General features: G+C 40.2%; 1 protein-coding gene across 1 annotated transcript in view; it reads right to left on the reverse strand.

The window, feature by feature from the left end:
- The window catches only part of cdh13 (cadherin 13, H-cadherin (heart)), a 155,483-nt gene extending 135,763 nt beyond the window's left edge, over positions 1-19,720 (reverse strand). Inside the window, exon 1 of the mRNA XM_077596184.1 lies at positions 19,403-19,720. Within this exon, the coding sequence (XP_077452310.1) occupies positions 19,403-19,447 (45 nt within the window). The 5' untranslated portion in view covers positions 19,448-19,720. The remainder of the gene's footprint in view (positions 1-19,402) is intronic.
- Positions 19,721-19,992: the final 272 nt, after the last annotated feature.

A 19,992-nucleotide genomic window follows, 5' to 3' on the forward strand; every position in this document is an offset into this window, starting at 1 on the left:
ACAGCATCTTAGGTCACTATGCATGCAGGAAACCTAGAAACTAAGCATGGAATTGTCATGATACATCTGCAAGAATCCCCATGAGAAAACAAATTCTCAAGAGAACAGTTGCAACTGGGACCCCGTATGTTGCTGGTATGTTATTTTACAGATCTGAGGAAAAACCAAAACAGCAGCCGTTGACGATTGAGGGGTGTGGCAAGATCGGACGTTCCAAGCGCCAGTGAACCATGCTAACAAATATAAGTTCTATTAACATGTCCACTGTTCCCTCTGACAACTCAACACCACATTAGATAACTCCAGATAAGGCAAATGAATGCAAGAATAGGCAGGCTATGTATAAGTGTCAGCGTGAATAGTTATCTGTCTCCTATTGCCCCGCGAATAGGTAGCCACCAATTCAGGTTGTCCCACGCCTGGTGCCCATAGTTGGCAGGGATAGGCTCCAGCACCCCCCACAACCCTTCTGGGGATAAGTGGTTTGCAAAATGAATGAATACCATTTATTTGAGACATTGCAGTAATCACCAAAAAAACACAACAGCAAATTGAAAAAAAAGAACAGCATAAATTCAAATGAAAAACAACATGAAAAACAATCTAGTGTTTGGAAATGGTGGGCGAGATTTGACAAGTTAGCCTTATTCCCCCAAGTTATTTTGAACACATTTGTTCCTGAACATAACTCGCACACAAACAATTTAAGGATTTTTTTTTCCTCCCTCCCTGGTGACTATCATTCCTATTCTCCATCATGTCATCGGCAGAGTAATTCTATGCATACCTGACTTATGTGCAGACAGCATGGTCTCAATTGCTAAGTGAAAATATGGGAAAAGGCTTTACATCTTACCAGCAAGGTCAGTCGAGAAGCCTGAGAATGTCTGGTTATCTACAATTCAAAAAAACAACGTGCTGTAAGACTGAACCACCCTACCATTTCTGACCTGTACAAATTGTGCTTCTTTCATCTCTTCACTTGTTCACTTCAAATCCATGGAGTGGTCCAGCCCCGTGACTCCGCCGCTTTAGTTAATCAAATAGTGTCAGGCCTATAATAAGTCCTTGACGGGGATTTTGTCAAGAGTGGCACTCTTTATCAAAGGTTTACTCTTCCTGTGTTTCCTGCACGATGATTGATCCCTCCACGGTCTGGCCTGCCCTTCATGCTGACTGATAGAGCAATGCGTACACACACACACACACACCAACATTCTTATGTGTATTACTGTGAAAAAGAGAGATACTTGCTATGTACAGGCCATCTTATACTGTCATGCTGTGGGCTTAGAGACCATGAATGTAAGGACAGAGTCATGTTTTCACCTTTTCATCAACTAATCTAACTGTAAAAAAAAATGAAGTGATGTCAATAGTAGGCTGGCCTTGTCACACAATTCAGTATATCTACTACTGTAAGAGAAACATCACACGTAGAAATAAGTGGTGTCAATACAAATAAATAAACAATCCTAAATTAAGCCCAAATGGACACTCCAGGGGAAATCAATAAGGCATTAATTGAATGGGTCAAGGAAAGGTGTTGTAATATTCATTCATTTTCAACACCGTTTATCCTGGTTAGGATCGCAGGGTGCTTGAGCCTATCCCGCCTGACTTAAGGCAAAAGGTGGACTACACCCTAAAGTTTTTTCCAGTCAGTCACACCGCAGCTGAGTCGGTTTTGAGTGTTGTTAAAATGCCCGCAAAACATTGCAATAATATTTTTTTTAAAAAGGCTAATATTCAGAATAAAGCTTCAAAAGAGGTAAAAAATAAGCCCGGCAAATCAGGTTTTATACGCTGTAGACGTGTCCACTAACTGTGTTTAAAACGTGCCCACTCAAGTGCATCTCTCTCATCAGCGGGGCTTTGCAAGAGCAAAACAGCCGGCTGGCAAGCAGCGACCCCAGGAAGAAAAACAACTGGTCACGGTGCTTTGTGCAGCAGTTGCTCTATCTAAGTAAAGGTGGTTGGCTACAATTCGCTTGATATGTGGAAATGTAGTTTATAAATGGAAAGGGAGGTAGCTTTTGGTCACTGTACACATCGCTGACCTGTCGATTCCTGTCAGGACCGGACACAATCGAGCACTCAAATGCGGAGATTTCTTTAGCAAATCAAAAATCTTTTTCCCCAATCCCTCGCTGTGGAGATAAAAAAACTATTCATCAAGTGTCATATCTAAATGAAGAAAATATTTATAAATAATAATTTTTTAACCAGTTAACTGACATTGGATAATTAACCACAGCAGCATCGTTGATCTCTCACACTGATTGGGAATCAGCGATCAAAATATATCCATCAAAAGATGAGTGGCAGTGGGGAGACCTCCTCACTGCTGCCCATTTTTCAGTTTTCTGAACGGCATTGTGTTTCGGATCCTCTGTTTGTGCACCTTTTGCAGAAGCCATAAGTGCTCTATTTGAGTATTGTCAGCTATCTGCGCATACTTCCCTGCCATTGTACAGTGATGTCAAACTGGGCTTGAAAAATAGTGTGAGAAAGAGAAACAGACAGAAACCATTACATACTCGGGCCTTTTGAGGTGTATCTGTCTTTTGAACAAAATAGACAAGGAATTCCTTTATTTTATATATACATATATATATATATATATATATATATATATATATATATATATATATATATATATATATATATATATATATATATATATATATATATACACAAAACCACTGTTTCCTCAAAGTTACTTCTGTCATGAGTGTAAATGGCTTCTAATGTAGTCCAAAAGGGATTTCAATTGTGTGGCAATTTATTTATTTACGGAGATGGATGTCTGAACCGTTTCAACTGGGAAGGCGATGAGTGATAATGCATTCCCAGCTCTAACAGTTCAAATGGTTTTATGCAACCAGTGAGTTAACTTTGATGCCCATGAGACCTCAGGTGATTAAGAAGGTCGGTTATCCATAGGAGCCTTCTCTGTGCCGGGAACTGATGATTGTTCAAGTCACTATAAGCAGGCACATTGTCATGGTGAAGCAGCCGCCAGTTGTTCACACTCGGTCTCCTCTCCTTCTGCACTAATGATGCAAACACGTCAGTATCGCATTGGCGATGTACTAGTTCATCCAGAGCTTAGAATTGTGTCTATAGCTCAGTATTTATAGACATGACTGGTAGGACACTCTTTGACGCATATTGGATATGAATTATGAAGCAAAATTTACAATTAATGGTGTACAAAAGGGATTTGGGGGAGCTTTTAATTTGTTTTCTATTCTAGGGCCTTTTTTAACAATGGAAACAGATCGAAATGATCTTGTGTAACCACCTGGCAGCAGACTTAGATATATATTTCGTAGAACTGATGTGGATTTTAAGAGGGGGTTTGTGTTACACTGTCGGATGGCAAATGAAATTAAAAGCCCCAATGAACGATGAAAACAGTTGTTGCCCCTTATTTTAACCCTTCAGGGACAGATGTCACCACGGTTATCACTCAATAACTGTCAACCCAGGTCTAAAAGCATGTGCTACAGTATTATGGTTATTGAATTTATTTTATTTAGAATGATTCTTTTTTTTTATCCGTTTTTTATATTTGCTTTCTTCTATTTATTTATTTATTCTTTTTAGATATTCCTATTATCTTTCTGCCCATCACAAAATAAGCAAGGGCATTGTCAATAAAAAAAAAATGGATGTCAAACAGGGGTCATAAAATATATGCACAGGCGCCACAATTCGCTCCTGAGCCACAAGTTTGAGACCCCTGTCATAAAACTTTTTTAAAAAATGCAAACAAAACAATTTGGTGGCCCAGGGGCACGAGTGGTTTAACGCGTCGGCCTCACAGCTCTAGGGTCCTGGGTTCAAATCCAGAGTCTTTCCACCTGTGTGGCGTTTGCATGTTCTCCCCAGGCCTGCGTGGGTTTCCTCCTCGTACTCCAATTTCCTCCCACATTCCACAAACTTGTATGGTAGGCTGATTGGACACTCTAAATTGCCCCTAGGTATGAGTGTGAGAGTGAATGGTTGTCCGTCTCCTTGTGCCCTGCGATCGGCTGTCCACCGATTCAGGGTGTCCCCCGCCTCTGGCCCAGAGTCAGCTGGGATAGGCTCCAGCACCCCCCGACCCTAATGAGGATAAAGCACTTCCGAAAATGAGATGAGAGATGAACAATTTGGATTTTTTTTTCATTTCACAACCTGCCAAAGGTTGAGCCTGTACCCAAAAAAGAAAAATGATATTTGCCCTCCTATATTTGACTCCCCACTTCCACGCATCAAAATTCATTTCCTTTTTGCTTTATTGCATTTAAATTGAGCTACGAGTCAATCAGCCCCGTTTCAGAATCACTGTTAAGACTTGAGTCTTGATCTCATCTACTGCCCTGCTAGAGGAAGCTTGTACCTAGGAAATGAAAACCCATCTGGTGCATGCCCGCGCACTCCCACAATTACACATATGGACAGGCACACACACACACACACACACACACACACACACACACTCAAGCACAGGGTAATATACAAATATAAAAAATATATTTGATAAATCACTGTCTGATCATCTAGGAGGCCAATCCAGGTTTTCAAAAAAGTCTTTAAGCAACAGTCATAAAATTCTAAAATTAAGCTTCATTTTAATAAAGGAAAGTCATTTCCCAACCCAGAGGTTGTGGGTTTGATTGCCTGCCTTCGCTCCCAATTGTGCACATTGCCTTTGTGTCCTTGGGCAAGACACTTCATTCAAGTCGCTCCCATTGGGTATGGCAGGGCCTAATCATGGCAGCAGCATGACACCCTTGGTTTAAAGTATTCGAGATTTTAGGAGCCAAACATGCTGCCAAGTCATTGATCCACAATAATATATAGAACCAAGACATACATGAAATATGTATATATATATATATATATATATATATATATATATATATATATATATATATATATATATATATATATATGTATATATATATATATATATATATATATATATATGTATATATATATATATATATATATATATATATATATATATATATTTACCCTTTTGGAGTTTTAATAGTTATAAGTTCCAAAGATATTCTGAATGATCTTCTGTTTCGCTAAACTTTACAAAACTACTTATGTAATGTGTCATTGTAGGGGTTAAACCATTAGTTACACATTGGGTGTTTGCCCCCCGTTGTACCTAACAGAAGCCATTAGCATTGCCAATAGAGGTCAATCAAAGCTCTCGGTTGGGAGATTGAAGACACTCCAAAAATAAATATTTTGCCCTCCCGCTGTTTTCCGCTGATAACGGCAAACAGAACTGTAGGCCAAATCTCCAGACGGTAAATTTACATAGTGCATGTATGCATGTGTGAGTGCATATTGAGAAGCTATCCCTATCCTGCCAACACCTGTCCGCCTGAGTGAAGCGGTGGACACGTTTACTATTGATGTGAATGCAAGGAGGGGAGCTTCAAGAGCCCGTGACATGTAGGTTTGGCCCATTGTCATTAGCCTAATGCCAGTAGAGCACATGCAAAACCGCAGCAGAAACATCTCTTCTTGCAGGAATGTTTACTTGACCCTGCATCTGTAAGCCATGCCGAGGAATGTAATTTATGCTGTACAGCACAAGACCGAGCTTTAGTCTGGCTGAGTTTGTTGAAAATTTCTAATTAAAAATTTCCATACATGTTTCTGCTTGTAGATAGGTACCTGTGATTAAACTACCGAATATGCTGCAAAACAAAGGGGAAAATATTTAAAGGGCCTTCATTGGCTGCCATTGAGTACGCACGACATCCAACCCGTTTTGCCTGGCCGTCAATGGGACTGAAAGATGAACATTAACAGCTGGTATGATGTATATTGTTGTCAATGGAATGCAATGAGTCTAAATATTATTACATTTAAATAAATATCAACTTTAGAGTGATATTGGGCACTGTAACCAGTTTACTTACAATAGTTCCTTTCTAACACAAGACAATTGTCACTCAGTGGAGATATATTAGTTCAATATTGACAATAGCATTGATTAAGTTTCACAGGGGAAACAATGAATACCATCATTACATTTGTGAAAATGAGCAACATTTTGACTTTTGGCAACAAATCTCAAAATAGAAAGTAGGCCTCAAAAGTCGTGGAAAAAATGTTCATTCAACGTGCATGATTTCAGCATATCTCAAAAGACTTCTTACTTCTTAGCTTATTGAAAACACCACAAGATTTTATGTCATATATACAATATTATATTTGTGTTAGCTCTTTTTTCCCAATATAAAGTGAATCAGGAAACTGCAACTGAACGTGTACGCCTTGTCTTTTGTTTTCTTATTGGAAGCGACTTCATGTTGTTAAAAACAATCCCTTTTGAATCGAATGTTATTAGTACATTCTCCAATATCAATAGAAACCTGGAAACACAATCAGAAATTCCCACAAGGCCGTTCACATGCACTTTTAAGGCTTTGCATAGCAGCTGAGCGTGCTCAGGCGTCCGCTGTGGCCTATTGACCAAGAGTGGAATGGACATTTTTCCTCATGCAAACTAAACTTCCCTCGGAGAGCAGGTCGTCGCTCCCATAAACAGCACAAATTGAATTAGGACATTGTAGCAGCTGGAAAGTGTGAAATTGAATTCAAGTGTATCGCGAGTGAGACGTGGGATTTTAACGCCTTGAGAATGGAGCAAGTGGAGTCGAACAATGGGGCGATTAGAAGCAAGAGGAATGGTGGTAGCCACATTTAAGCATGTTGATGTGCACTCCATTTTTTTTATCGCAGAGACAATGAAGTCGGTCAGCTGCTAAGTGTGTTAGTAAATGGAAAAATTTTGCATCCATCCATCCATCCATCCAATGTGTGATCATGAATGTACCCCGTATCACCTCACACAATGCCGTCAATCCATCATAGCACTGCATTTGGCTGAGTGAATGTTAACTGCAATTTTAGTCACTATGACTCCCTTTCATATCTTTTGTGTACATCTCAAAACACCTTTGTTTCAACATCTCCCCTCGTTGACTACTTTTTGGTACTCCTTTCTTGTTTAGACATTTCCCTTTGACCCTTGCCGTCAGCTAGCGCACCGACCCTCTCATGCTTCCGTTATTTCCAGCCAAGTGTTTGCTTTATCAGTCACATTTTCTCATCCATTCTTTGCCTCCAGCAACAGACTGCTCCATCAGTCACTACTCAACACCCATATTCAAACCCTCTCGCCCCTGTCGTGATGGTTAATTCGCTCAGTCACACGCCTCTCACACACCCGCACCAAGCCCAGCCACTTCCATCAGAGCATTAATCTATTTAAGGGACAGCAGCAGCACACTTTCTGTGACTGCAAGCTGAGTCCAGAAAGGAGGGAGAGGGGAGTTTTGTCAAAACTGAAATGAATGTCACGGTAGTAAACAGGAGTAATAATCTTTATGCTGTTGTAAAAAACAGTCTTTAATTGTGAATTACATCCGTCACTGCATGTGATCATCTGCTGTGGGCAAAGTAAACTCAGTGCCACAGCCAGTATTGACTTTACACAAAGGCAAGAAACTAAATTTTGAGAGCACAAAGGTGCCTAAAAAAGAGAAAAAAGTAAGAAATTCAGACTCAAAGTCACTTGCTTGACTCGGTAATATTATTAGTGTAATGAATGGTTTGGATTTTATTTGAGTTGGAATTTGTCATTGGCTACATTCACATAGCACACATTGCCGAATTCAGATTGTTTTGTGTAATTTATTAAATAATGTGTGTAGTTGTTCATTTTGTAAAAACATACTGTAAGGCACCAGCTGATGGTGCAGTGGTTCTTCCGCCTGACTTTGGTGCGGGGAGTCTGGGTTGGATTCCCATTCGGTGGAACTTTGAGTGGTTGTCTGTCTCTCTGTGTGCCCTACGACTGACTGGCGACCAGTCAAGGGTGTAGTCTGCCATTTGCCCGAAGACAGTTGGGTTCCAGCAACCCCCACAACACTTTTGAGGATGGGCGGAATGGAAGATGAATGAATGATACTGTAAGGCTTTTACATCATTGTTGACATCAACTACAAAGATTGGCTCAATTCAAAGTAATTAAGATCTACTCTAGTCATGCCCTGTGCTTGACTGGGATCCATTCTGGGGTATAGTCTGCCTTTTGGCAAATGTCATCTTAGATGAGCGCCCATGAAGGCAGCAGCAGACGGCGGCTTCTGCTCTCTAACTGCATTTTTCAATTTGTGTGGGAATTGTGGAATTCAGTTGTTAAAAAGATGAATTCATAACAACATATGAACTCACTGGTCAATAAAGCGCTCCTTTGAAGAAGAGGTAATTTACTCTGTTGGACATACTGTATAGAGCCGACAAGGCAAATCTACCAATAACAACAAAAATGTCAAAATCATTTCTAGGTCTGCACAAACATTTTTTTCCTCTAAAAAGGTTCATGTAAAATCGGATACCTTACAACATTTAAATGGAAGATGTATCCGTCCGTGTCTGTGTTCACCAATAATATAAATAGCAAAAAGTACTTTAATCTAGAGCTACCATGGCTTTAAAGGAGATATCATTGTCCGGATCACTTGCAAATGTAACATCAAGTAGATTTGAATGCGGTTATCTTCTGGACAAAGTATGTTGTTGTTCTGTTTTTGAAAAATAACAAAGAAAACAGAAGAAATGTGTTTTGCAAATGAATGATAACAGAAGAGCAACTAATAACATTTCAACATTGATGATGAAAGGAAGGACAGTTGATGTGTTTCAAGAGAGAAAACCACCAGGGACATAATAGAAAACTTTCTGTCGAGGAGGGCTGTTTGTCAAGCATTTGATTGGATGCATGTTACAAGACAAGTTGTGCACTCCTTTTGTTTTGATTCTCTTTGATGATATCACTTGCTTCTTTGTCAACTTTCTCTTGTTCCTGAATTCGAACAATGGATCCTCCAGTCTTCCATTTTGATTCCTTATGTAGATTCAGCTTTGTAGAAGTTCTCATTTCCAACCCCCAAGTGATATCATGTCCCTTTTCTAATGAATACAAGAAATAAATTAAATATTCATCCAGACATTTACTATTCAATTTCCAACAGATCTCATTCTTATTTGCTTTTTCATTTGTCGGATGTGCCGGCGGCATCAGTGTCATTTCAGTCTCGATTCCCTTGCTCAAAGTCAGATTCTGCCAATCAAGCTTTGTATCTGTCTTAACTGTCAAATATTATTTCATGTTGTATGTGTGTGTGTTTTATCTCCAATCAGCCAATCTTAAGAGATCCTGGGTTGTTATCTATCAGTGCTCTCACACCTGTGACATCCCTGCATTTTTCCCTCATCACTGAGGGTTTTGTCACAAAAATAAAGAAGAAAATACATCCCTGAGGCCATTAGCATTCTGTTCACATAAATTAAACTGATGAGTGCAAGTTTTCATTAGCTACCTACATCATTATGTATTTTACTTTAATAAACTGAGATGGACAATAAATCATTTGTATGACTTGCGCTTGATGCCTGCTGCTGACAAAAAAATATTGTGGAAAACTAGAAATCCTGAGCACTGTTGAGGTGCCCTTGAAACGGTGTATGCTCAAGAGACAAATGGAGAGGGACAGCTCTGGGATTGGTATGGGTAGAGAGAGCCCTATACTACTATGCAAACTGGAGTTTGTCTGCTGAACCTAATAAGTTACATTTTAGCCACAAAAGAATCATTCATTAATATCATTCCTTCATATTCTGAACCGCTTATCCTCACAAGCGTCATGGGGGGTGCTGGAGCCTATCCCAGCTATCTACGAGCACTAGACAGAAGATACCCTGAATCGGTGGCCCGGCAATCATAGTGCACAAGGAGACAGACAACTATTTACACTCACACTCGTACCAAGGGGCAATTTAGAGTGTTCAACCAGCCCATTCTGAATGTGTTGGGGATGTGGGAGGAAACCAGAGTACCCAGAGAAAACCCACGCAAGCCCGGTGAGAACATGTCAACTCCACACAGCGAGGACCGACATGGGATCAAACCGTCGACCCTTGCAAAGCACATTAGAACATCAATGTACTGCATTTATCATGTTTTTATAATGCTACATTAACAAACAATGCGCCAACTGTGAATTTTTGGTACAGTAACGTTTCAACCTAGTATAAGCAAAAAAGTATGTTAGAACACCACCTGGCATGCAGGTATGAATATGCCCTTAAGCAACGAAGGAATTGGTTGTCAAGTATTGTTGGTGAATGGAACCCAGTGTTTACCAGGCTCAAAAGTGCAAGCGCATTTGACAAGGCAATATCCAGTTTAAAGTGAAATATCAATCTGTTGCCAAGTGCCGCCTGTGCTAGACGATACGAAGACGATTGATTTGATGAACGACAGTTGCGGGTAAAATAGGGTGAAGGAATTGATGGGAATCAAATACAGGCCTTGGCGAATGAGACAATTTATCATTCTACTCAACAGCCTGCGAACACTCACACCAAATGAATATTCATGGGTAGCAGTGGAAGGGGTCGTTCACTCTTGTCCTCCCAACAGTGAAAAAGCTGAGGTAAATCTCTACGTGAGGAATGACTCTGTCAGGAGCCATTTTAAAAGCACAACTCAACGAACCCGTCCACACGTTAATCTTTTCATGGAACTCCATATTCCGTAATTCTTCTCTCTTTTTCACCAACTTGCTTGCTCTTTTACAGCTTGCCTTTTCTTACCACGGTCTCATTACTCCTACTTGTCTGGCTCTCTATAGTCTTCTGTTTTTATCTGTCGCCTTCCCTCCTTATATGTAAACTAATAGACTGAACCAAGAAAACTGAGCGCAATGAATCTTTATTTTGTGTGATTTTAACCCTAGGAAGGTTTTACACTTTACTTTAGGAGTACTACTACAAACTGGTTGGTCTACTGTTGGTCTATTTGATCAATTAAACTCCAGTACGAATTGGTCACACTACTTAGTCATTTAGTTATTGTGGGTAATGTCAAACACAGTGATTCGTGTTTGACAAATATTACTGGTGCTGTGCTTTCTCTATTAGTGTGCAAAGAAAACATTGAAATCTACAAACTGTGCATAATATGATGTTTGGGCACCAAAAACTTGACATGGAAAATCTGTCCCATTAAATCGTTGTTATTTTTGAACAAGTAAATTTAACTGAGCCAAAAGGTTAGGGGTTAGGGTTGTTGGGGTTGTTAGGTTAGGGGTTAAAGTTGTTGTTGTTGTTATTGTTGGGATTAACCTGGAAAATATTCATGCCTTTCAAAAGAAGAATAGAGTAATTGCGTCCCAACTTCGGCCTCATGAAAATCCTGTAATGGGTTTTAGCTCGGTGTCAAATGTTGCAACATTTTTACAAACCCTAAAAGTGTCTTCCAAGTTAGCATCAATTTGCACAAATTCAAGAAGAATGTTTTAATGTGGTGCCCAAAATATAACAAGAATTTATGATGTATTTTTTTTATTAAACAAGAAACTAAAATTTAAAAATTGTCGTTCCAATCTTGAATGTGGGTGGCCTCACGAGTTGCTATTGGACTGTTTGTATGATAAAGCATGCTAGCATTTTGTGTCACACTTCCACATGATACACAGCATCTGTTAAAAGTAGTGGTTAACCATAAACATTATTTTCGGTGTTTCCATAGTAATGGGTCCAAAAATAACCCAGTAGCCAATTCCACACACCTCTTTGGGATGCTGGTCACAAAGGTATGTTTCTGCACAATGGACTGAATTGAATTAGAAGGGGGAAACAAAGGCCTTTTAAAAATACTATGGATTATGCCGCAAGTGAAAGCCGATTTGACTCAATGTTTAGAACCATATAAACAAGCCACTAATTTATAGTTATTTATTCATTCATTTTCTGTACTTCTTATCCTCACAAGAGTCACGGCAGATGCTAGAGCCTATACCCGCCGACGTTTGGTCGCCGGACGTTTGGTTGCCGGACGTTTGGTCGCCCGGAGGTTTGGTCGCCCGGAGGTTTGGTCGCCGGACGTTTGGTCGCCGGATGTTTGGTCGCCGGACGTTTGACGCCGAGAGTTTACTGTTGAAACCAGCTCTCAAAATTATATTCATGAGAGAGAGTTTAATATCTAAATATCTACTGTTGAAACCAGCTCTCAAAATTATATTCACCCGGGCGACCAAACGTCCGGGCGACCAAACGTCCGGGCGACCAAACATCCGGCAACCAAACGTCCGGTCATGCACCCGGAAATGGTGGCCAGCCAGTTACAGAGTACAAGGAGATGGAAAATCATGCTCACACTCATACCTATGGGCAATTCCACCAGGCCACGTGCATGTGTTTTGGGATGTGGGAGGAAACCACGAAAGCCCGAGAAAACCAGCAAACTCCAGACAGTGTGGACTGACCTGGGATCGAACCCTCAACCCCAGAACAGTGAGGCCAATGGGCTAAGCACTCAACCACCAGGCTGTCAGTTTATAGTTAGGTTTATCAATTTTCTTTTCTTTGTCTGTCTGCGTCTTGATCTTCCCCAGTTGGATACTCATTTGAACTTGCTGTCACATCCCAGAGAATAGCTGAAATGAGGCAGAAGAAGCACGTTTGCTTTTCTCTTAGAAAGCACGGCTGGGTCTAGTCATGTGTAAAATCTGCACAAAGGTGGCTGTTGTATGACGGCAAGTAATCAGCTGTGGTATACATAGAAGTGATAGACAAGCGATGAGGACAAGGTCGGTTTAACTAAATGTCAGAAAATTGCCTAAAGCTTCTATTAAATTTCTGTGGGGTTCTGTACAAAACAGGCTAACATCATTATGAAAAACTTTTAACTGCAATGTATTTAATTCATGAATTTTGCAAGGGAGCAAGGCATAATAACAAACACTGACATTTTGCAAATAGAACAACCATGAGGTCATGTTATAACCATTGAGGCATTGCAATGGAGTTGTTTACAATAATGTGATTTGTGTAGGATTGTGAAGGATTTGTTTTGACATATATATGTTTAACCTTTCCAAAAGTTGTGATCTCTACAGACAACAACACCAAATTGAGGTTGTTGTGTCAATTTGGGCAGCAATCTTGCAACTGAAATGAGGAAAGTAACAATACGTGCCAAGAATACATCAGAAAGGGAGGAGAGCAGTGGAATCGTATTTGTTCGACAGGTAAGTTCAAGCATTAACAAGTTGTCTTTCATGACTGGCATGACATTTAACTAATTTTAAACAAAATCACATTAGATTTACACATCTCTTGAGGACTTCACTTGACATTTGAAAGCATAATTGATTTTTTTGTCATTATCTAGGATTTAATTTAAACCATTTGTTCATACAATCGGTTATGCTTTTTTTCTTTCATAATACATTAAAAAACTCTCAATCTGATGAAATAAAAACACGATAACCTCTAAAAAGTTTCTAGTATCATCACTTTAGCTTTATGTATGCCTGGAAATGCAAACAAGTATAAAATGTCTCAACAAAACATTATGCAAAACAGAAAAGCCTTCTTTAGTTTTGGCAGCCAGGAGGGGTGCTGTAGTAATAGATGGTCTGATAACTGGCCACGTAGTGTGACTACGCATTTACATGGGAAAAAAAGGTCTGCATCGGAGCCACCTCAGCGGAAAATTGTGTCCAGCAAAGCATGTACAGTGCAGAGGACGTGACAGGATAGAGAAGTAACCTAATGAAAATCAAAAACATTCAAATCTGTACTCAAAAATAACCATTAGTCTGGGTTATGTTACAAGGGGACAGAAGCAAAGTCTATAGAACAAGTAAATTTTTCATTCATCATCATTATTGCTCCCATATTCCCACGTTGAGGGTTATAGCTAATTGACTGAAATGCTTCTTGATTCCTTACTTACTTTCATGTTTTTAATTTAGATTCCAAGACTGGAAAAATACACATTTCACTGAATTGAGTGAGTCATTCTCCTTTTGGCTTGTCTCTATTTAAAAGTTTCTAAAGTCCAGCGTGTGTTTCTATTTACGCGTTGAAAAATATATATATATACAAAACAAGACTCCAGGGGAGCCCGGTGGAGCGAGTGGTTTGTGTGTTGGCCTCACAGCTCTGGGGTCCTGGGTTCAAATCCAGGTCATGTCCATCTGTGTGGAGTTTGCATGTTCTCCCCGGGCCTGTGTGGGTTTCCTCCGGGTACTCCGGTTTCCTCCCACATTCCAAAAACATGCATGGTAGGCTGATTGGACACTCTAAATTGCCCCTAGGTATGGGTGTGAGAGTGGATGGTTGTCCCCCGCCTCTGGCCCGGAGTCTGCTGGGATAGGCTCCAGCACCCTCACGACCCTAATAAGGATAAAGCGGTTCAGAAAAGGAATGGTGTGTGTTGCGTAATACTTATGATATATTGATGGAAATTTAACTGAAGAACTAATAACAAGCCCCTTATCATTTTATTTTACACCTCGCGCATGGTGCCATACTAAAAATGTTTAATGAGACCCACATGCAGTATAGCACTCACATCCGCCTGTGTATGCTCACCCTTAGTTAATTTCTCGTAGCTTAAGAGAAATTAACTAAGGGTTTCCTGAAGTTAAGAACAAAAGTATGGTTTTTAAGCAACTTCAGTCATGTATACATATGTAAGTCAACACACACAAAAGAAAGTCAAACTTGCATTGCATACTATAAAGATCTTTTGGGTGGCATGCTGTTGCGGTCTTGAAAATAATAACTGGCACTTTATTGCCATCTAGGCAGCATCATTGGTACAACATGTGCTAAGAAAAGTTACAATAGCGTTGACAAACAGATAGGAGAAAAGTGCAACTTTAGTTGTAAACTGTTTGGCTTTATCACAATTCTCCCAAACAAATATTGATATTTATTTGCAAATAAGGTGTATGTGACGGGGAAAATGAATTGCTTAGAAAGGCAAAGCAAGTAAGGGGTTGAAATAGTTTTACCTGATTGATTTCCCGAGTACGCCGTGCTAAGTGCTGTTTAACAACAAAGAAGATTATGATTGCATCAGGGAGACACTTGCCGAACAAAGCGCGGCATAGTATGCAAAAGTGAGGGGCGCCATTTCTAAACCATTTTCCTCACATTTTCACCTGAAAAAAGGAGGGAAAAGCCACACTGATGCTTTAATGTCAAGATGATGATGATTCGCCTCAATATTAACTGCAGTTTTAAAGATAAGATTTATCTCTCTTCTCCTGCAAGCTTTTTACATGAGGCTCTGTTTCCCTTCTTCAACAAGTCAGTTGCACTTGAGTTGAACTCTGAATAATCTGATAAATAACTCTGTCACAACCATTTGACCGTAAATGGTGGATGAATTGGAGGAGGCAAAAGTGAAGAATCAAGATGAATGGGCATAATTAATCAATGATATTTAGGATAATGCTTGGGCTGGCTGTGATAATAGTTTGATTGGTGGTGGAACTTGTGGAAGAGTTGCTGAAAGCAGGAGCCGTTCATACAGATGAACCTTGATAAGTATTGTACTGGTTTATTGAAAAAGAATAAAAGGCATTACTTTAGTAGTCAACCATGAAATAAGTCAGTCAGCATTTGAAGGAGTTTTGTATGGCTACCACAAAGATGGAAAGCAACGAGCCCTTTTACAAGAATTGACCCACATATAACACAGTAACCAGTCATCAGAAGAGGTCTACCTGTTAAATGAAGACATTAGCATATTTTCGCACAACTTTCATATTTCAATATGGAAAGAAGCCAAACCGAACAGGTGAGCACCTCATGAATATGTACGATGGAATAGAGCGGGTATTTGTCACAGGTGGCTGAAGACATAATACGGAGTGAGAATTTCTCTCCTACAGAGTTTTCATTGAATTACTTTGGTTTCTACAGTATGTCACCTTTGAGGTGTGCTTGTCTGACAACAATACTGACAAGAGGACAGCGACCTGAGATGAAAGCGTGATCAACAGGAGCAACAGCACGGTGAATTTCAAATCCTTCATATCCTCTCCTCGCAAATAAGCCATTAATCTACAAAGGGTACTCTGTTATGTTTCCGCCCTCACTTGGCAAGTTTTACCGTGGCAATGTGCAACGTCAATTGGCATAATTAGCCATTTCGAAAGTATGTGGGAAGACTCTTATGGAACACCGAGGGGATATGTTTACTTAAATTACTACTCTCACCATATCCATCCCTCCTCCGCTCTCTCACTCGTTGGCTCCCTCAAGTGATGAAGGTAGCCTGGTCAAAGTGTACAAGTTTGAAGGAAATTCCTTTTTTTTCCTCTGACAAAAGGTCACACACGCTCCCACAACTGAGTCAAGAAAGTGTTTGACCTTAAAACATATCACAGCTCACTGATGCTCAAACACGCTCGCCAGGGAACCAGCAGGTATAAAAAGCCATGCTGTAGCGCTCTCGACTAAAGAAGAAAAACTTGTACTGGACATGCGAAAAAATGGCCATGATAGTTGAAGAATTAATTTGTACACTTATCATCTGGAAGTACGTTATTCACAATGTACATGTTGACATTCTAAAACACTTAGCAAGACTACAGTAAGGGATTATGCAAATTGAAGAGTTGAAAACAACCAGCAAAGATACTGTTGAATTAATCCGACGAGTTTATGATGTCCGCTAGGGAACTCAATCTATCAATAAAACAGAAAGTAAATTTCCATGCTATTCGACATTGGTGTTTTAGTGTTCACCTACATGGTGAAAGTTCCTCCTTAGCAATAGTGCTTGAAGTCACTCATGTACAGTATTGCTGGTGCAGTACTACACTATAAATAGTACCTCATTTTAAATTACCTGCCTCCAAGCATTATGGAAATGCTCAAACAAAAACTTTGAATACAATCACCCTAACGCACTTTATACACAATGTGGAGAAGCAAACCAATGGATCAAAGAGCTCACACTGCCATAAAGACTGACGTTTTCTCATGAGCCTTTTTAGCTCATCACGCTGTTTCTGTCTCCATTATAAAAAGCCTACGAGTAAAAAAAGCACTAAGGCAGATGGCAGGTCTAAAAGGACACCGATCTTTCACACACGTGCTCCCGGGAGGAATAAGCTGCCAAAGGTTGTGGGGAAATGATTCATTGTATCCCACCAAAGGGCTTGATGGCTGAACATGGATGGGGTTCCTAGAGCTGAAACCACACAGCAAAGAAAAGGAATCTGAGTATTGACTTAACATCTCTGTTTGTCATTTGATTTACGACTGTAGTTCACAAGTGCAAATCCATTTGAAAATGACAATGTATAGGAGATGCATGTTCTTAGGCAATACCTGTTGCATCTCGTACAGATAAGCAAATGTCTTTTTGACATTGAAACGCTTCAAACTTACATACCATATTCAAATGACAAAGTCGACCAAAAATCTGAAATATACTTGGCAGGTTTATCTGATTGTCTATGCACCTTTGCGTGAGTTATTCAAGTAGATGTGTATATGGTATCGATCTGCTTTTTTTGATAACATCAGGCCCGCATTGATAGAGCTAATCTACCCGTAGCAATTCATCGTTTGCCCAAATCAGATCACAAATTCAGGACTTGTCGCTTGAGGCATGCACTGAAAATCCCACCTAAGTCTATGAACAATTTATTTAAAAAAAAAGAATCTTTCCTCTGTGTATTTGTACACTTCAGAACAAATGTCACTTGCTAGGTCAGCTTCCTCCAAGATAAACTGTTTTGAATTATTCTTTCCTCCATCACACCCCTCTGTTCCCCCACTCGCTGCACATGCAGTGCCTTAAACAGCATCTTTAACAGTCCATTGAACACCATGTCTATAAAGTCTTGCAGTGAATAAGTGCAAGACCAGAATTTAAACTGTGATTAAAATCATAAATCCTTAAAAATAAGAATCATTATTAGGTTACGAAAGATAGACAAAGAAGGCAGAAGGAATTTGAATAGCAATTAGGCTAGGTAGGGAGAAATATATTTATATATTTTCCACCTGCAGCTCCCAGCTGTGCTGAGCTTTTTTTCAAACCAGTGCTATGCGCAATGAGAGTACTTAGTTTTTCATTTGGGGGAAAAAAAGAAAAGAAAAAACATGGATTCATAGCAGAGGAGATGCTGATGTGTTCATAGCAGCTTGTTGTAGAGCGGGACAACACAATAAGAGACTCTATAAATAATATTCTTTGATGAGCTTTTGACGCTACAGAGTATTGATGTGCCGTGTGAAATTAGGAGACAACAGGTTTGCATTCCGGGTGCGGTCAAATAGGAGACAATTTTGCTGCCGAGTTTATGAATTCATTGATGTCTTAATCAGATTTATTCGGGAATTATGCTGATTAATGAAGGAGATTACAGTTGTATTTACATTCTCAAGACATAAAATTCATGCAAGGTTGTGAGAAAATGTTCCGACAGCTGCCTCATACTGTATTTAGATTGTGTCTGTTTATATTATTTAACTTTGTTTGACCTCTCAGGGGTGGGTGATAGGTTGGTATGTATTGCGCATAATACAGCTGAGTTTTGATTTACAACACTGTATACAATATTTCTATTCTTTTCTGCTTTGGGATTGAGGTTTTTGCGACAAATTGTGTTGAAAGTTGTATTTGTCACAAATGTATAATTAAGCAAAGGACAAAGCAAGTAAAATGGACCATGGCAATGCATTTAAATGTATTTTAACAACATTTCTTTTTTTTCTGAACGCATCAATTTGACCAGAAAAAGCCTTCCCTTTGAAAGCAAGTCACACCATCAACACACTTCATGGATTTTCATTGTGTATGCAAAGTTATAGTCAAAGATCACTGCATTATTCATTGTCTTATGGGAAAACCTCAAAATTAAACTTCAGAAACTGATGTAAATCACTACATGTGGGATGAGGTTTTTTTCTGCTCAGATTATTTCCAGCCTTCCAAAGAACACTTGGGGGTCTCCCCGCTCCCTAACTATAATAACATCATATCAAACAGGAGAGTGGCTACATCACAGTGGGAAATTAAGTCTTTATTCAGCATCCCTAGAGACTATTTCTGTAAGGAGCGAATGAAATACCCAGGGGGATGCAACAAATAGAGCAGCCGAGCTATAACTCCCTCTTACTTTCAGCTTCTTTTGACAGCCCCAGTCGCCTCACTCACTCGGTCCTCTCTATGCCAGGAAAAAAAAAGAGAGGCTGAGACGGGTTGGGGGACCGGGGGAGGCGTTGAAGTTGGTGTCTGAGTGGAATATAGATGCGGCTAGGGACAAGGGCTGATGAGCAATAAGATCAACACACTCACTCCAATTATCCATCCTCATCTACTATCTCCTATTGTAATTCAAGAGGTCGACATGCCTTGAGTGAGGCAGATAAGCCGCGTTCACCTGCTTCGACGTTGACAAGACACACAAGCCGCACAATGCGCTTTGTGCGTGTTCCGAACAAACTTGGGGAAAAAAGCCTGTCGTGACCCAAAGGCACACAGTCTTACCTGGTGGAGGAGGAAAAGCAAGAAAATGCGTGCTCGGGACTCCATCGTTTTCAGGTGCAGATTTTCTCACGGTGCGGAACGGTCGCAAGCTCAGGGAAGAGTGGCACAGGCAGGTTGGGCTCTGCTCATAATCCCACAGTTCGAGCACCGGGAGAGAGGGACCGGACGAGTTCCGTCGGCAGCTAACTTGGCTCCAATAACAGAGGCGCAGCGCTGGAGAGTTGAGGCAGACCACAGCCAATGGATTTATGAAAGAGGGGGCGACAGTGGAGGGGGACGGGGAAGCGGAGGAGGAGGCGGAGAGATGGAGGGAGGAGGAAAAGAAGGTACACGAGAGTGGACTCTCCTTCACAGCGTCGACGATGATGCGATTGCTGGACTTTTTTTTTCCATGATTGCTCATTACATGGGTGTCATTTCCCACCAGTACAGTATACAGTAGGCTAGTACCGAGCTTCTGTTGAGTAGTGATCAGCAAAAGCGATTGTTGCCACGTTGAGTGAGCTATCACAGTTTTCATAACACCATGTATTTATTTTTCTATCTTATTAACTTTTGGGCATTTTCCCAAAAACAACCTCAAAATGACT

This window comes from Stigmatopora argus, chromosome 3, assembly GCF_051989625.1.
Source record: "Stigmatopora argus isolate UIUO_Sarg chromosome 3, RoL_Sarg_1.0, whole genome shotgun sequence".
Classification (NCBI taxonomy): Eukaryota; Metazoa; Chordata; class Actinopteri; order Syngnathiformes; family Syngnathidae; genus Stigmatopora; species Stigmatopora argus.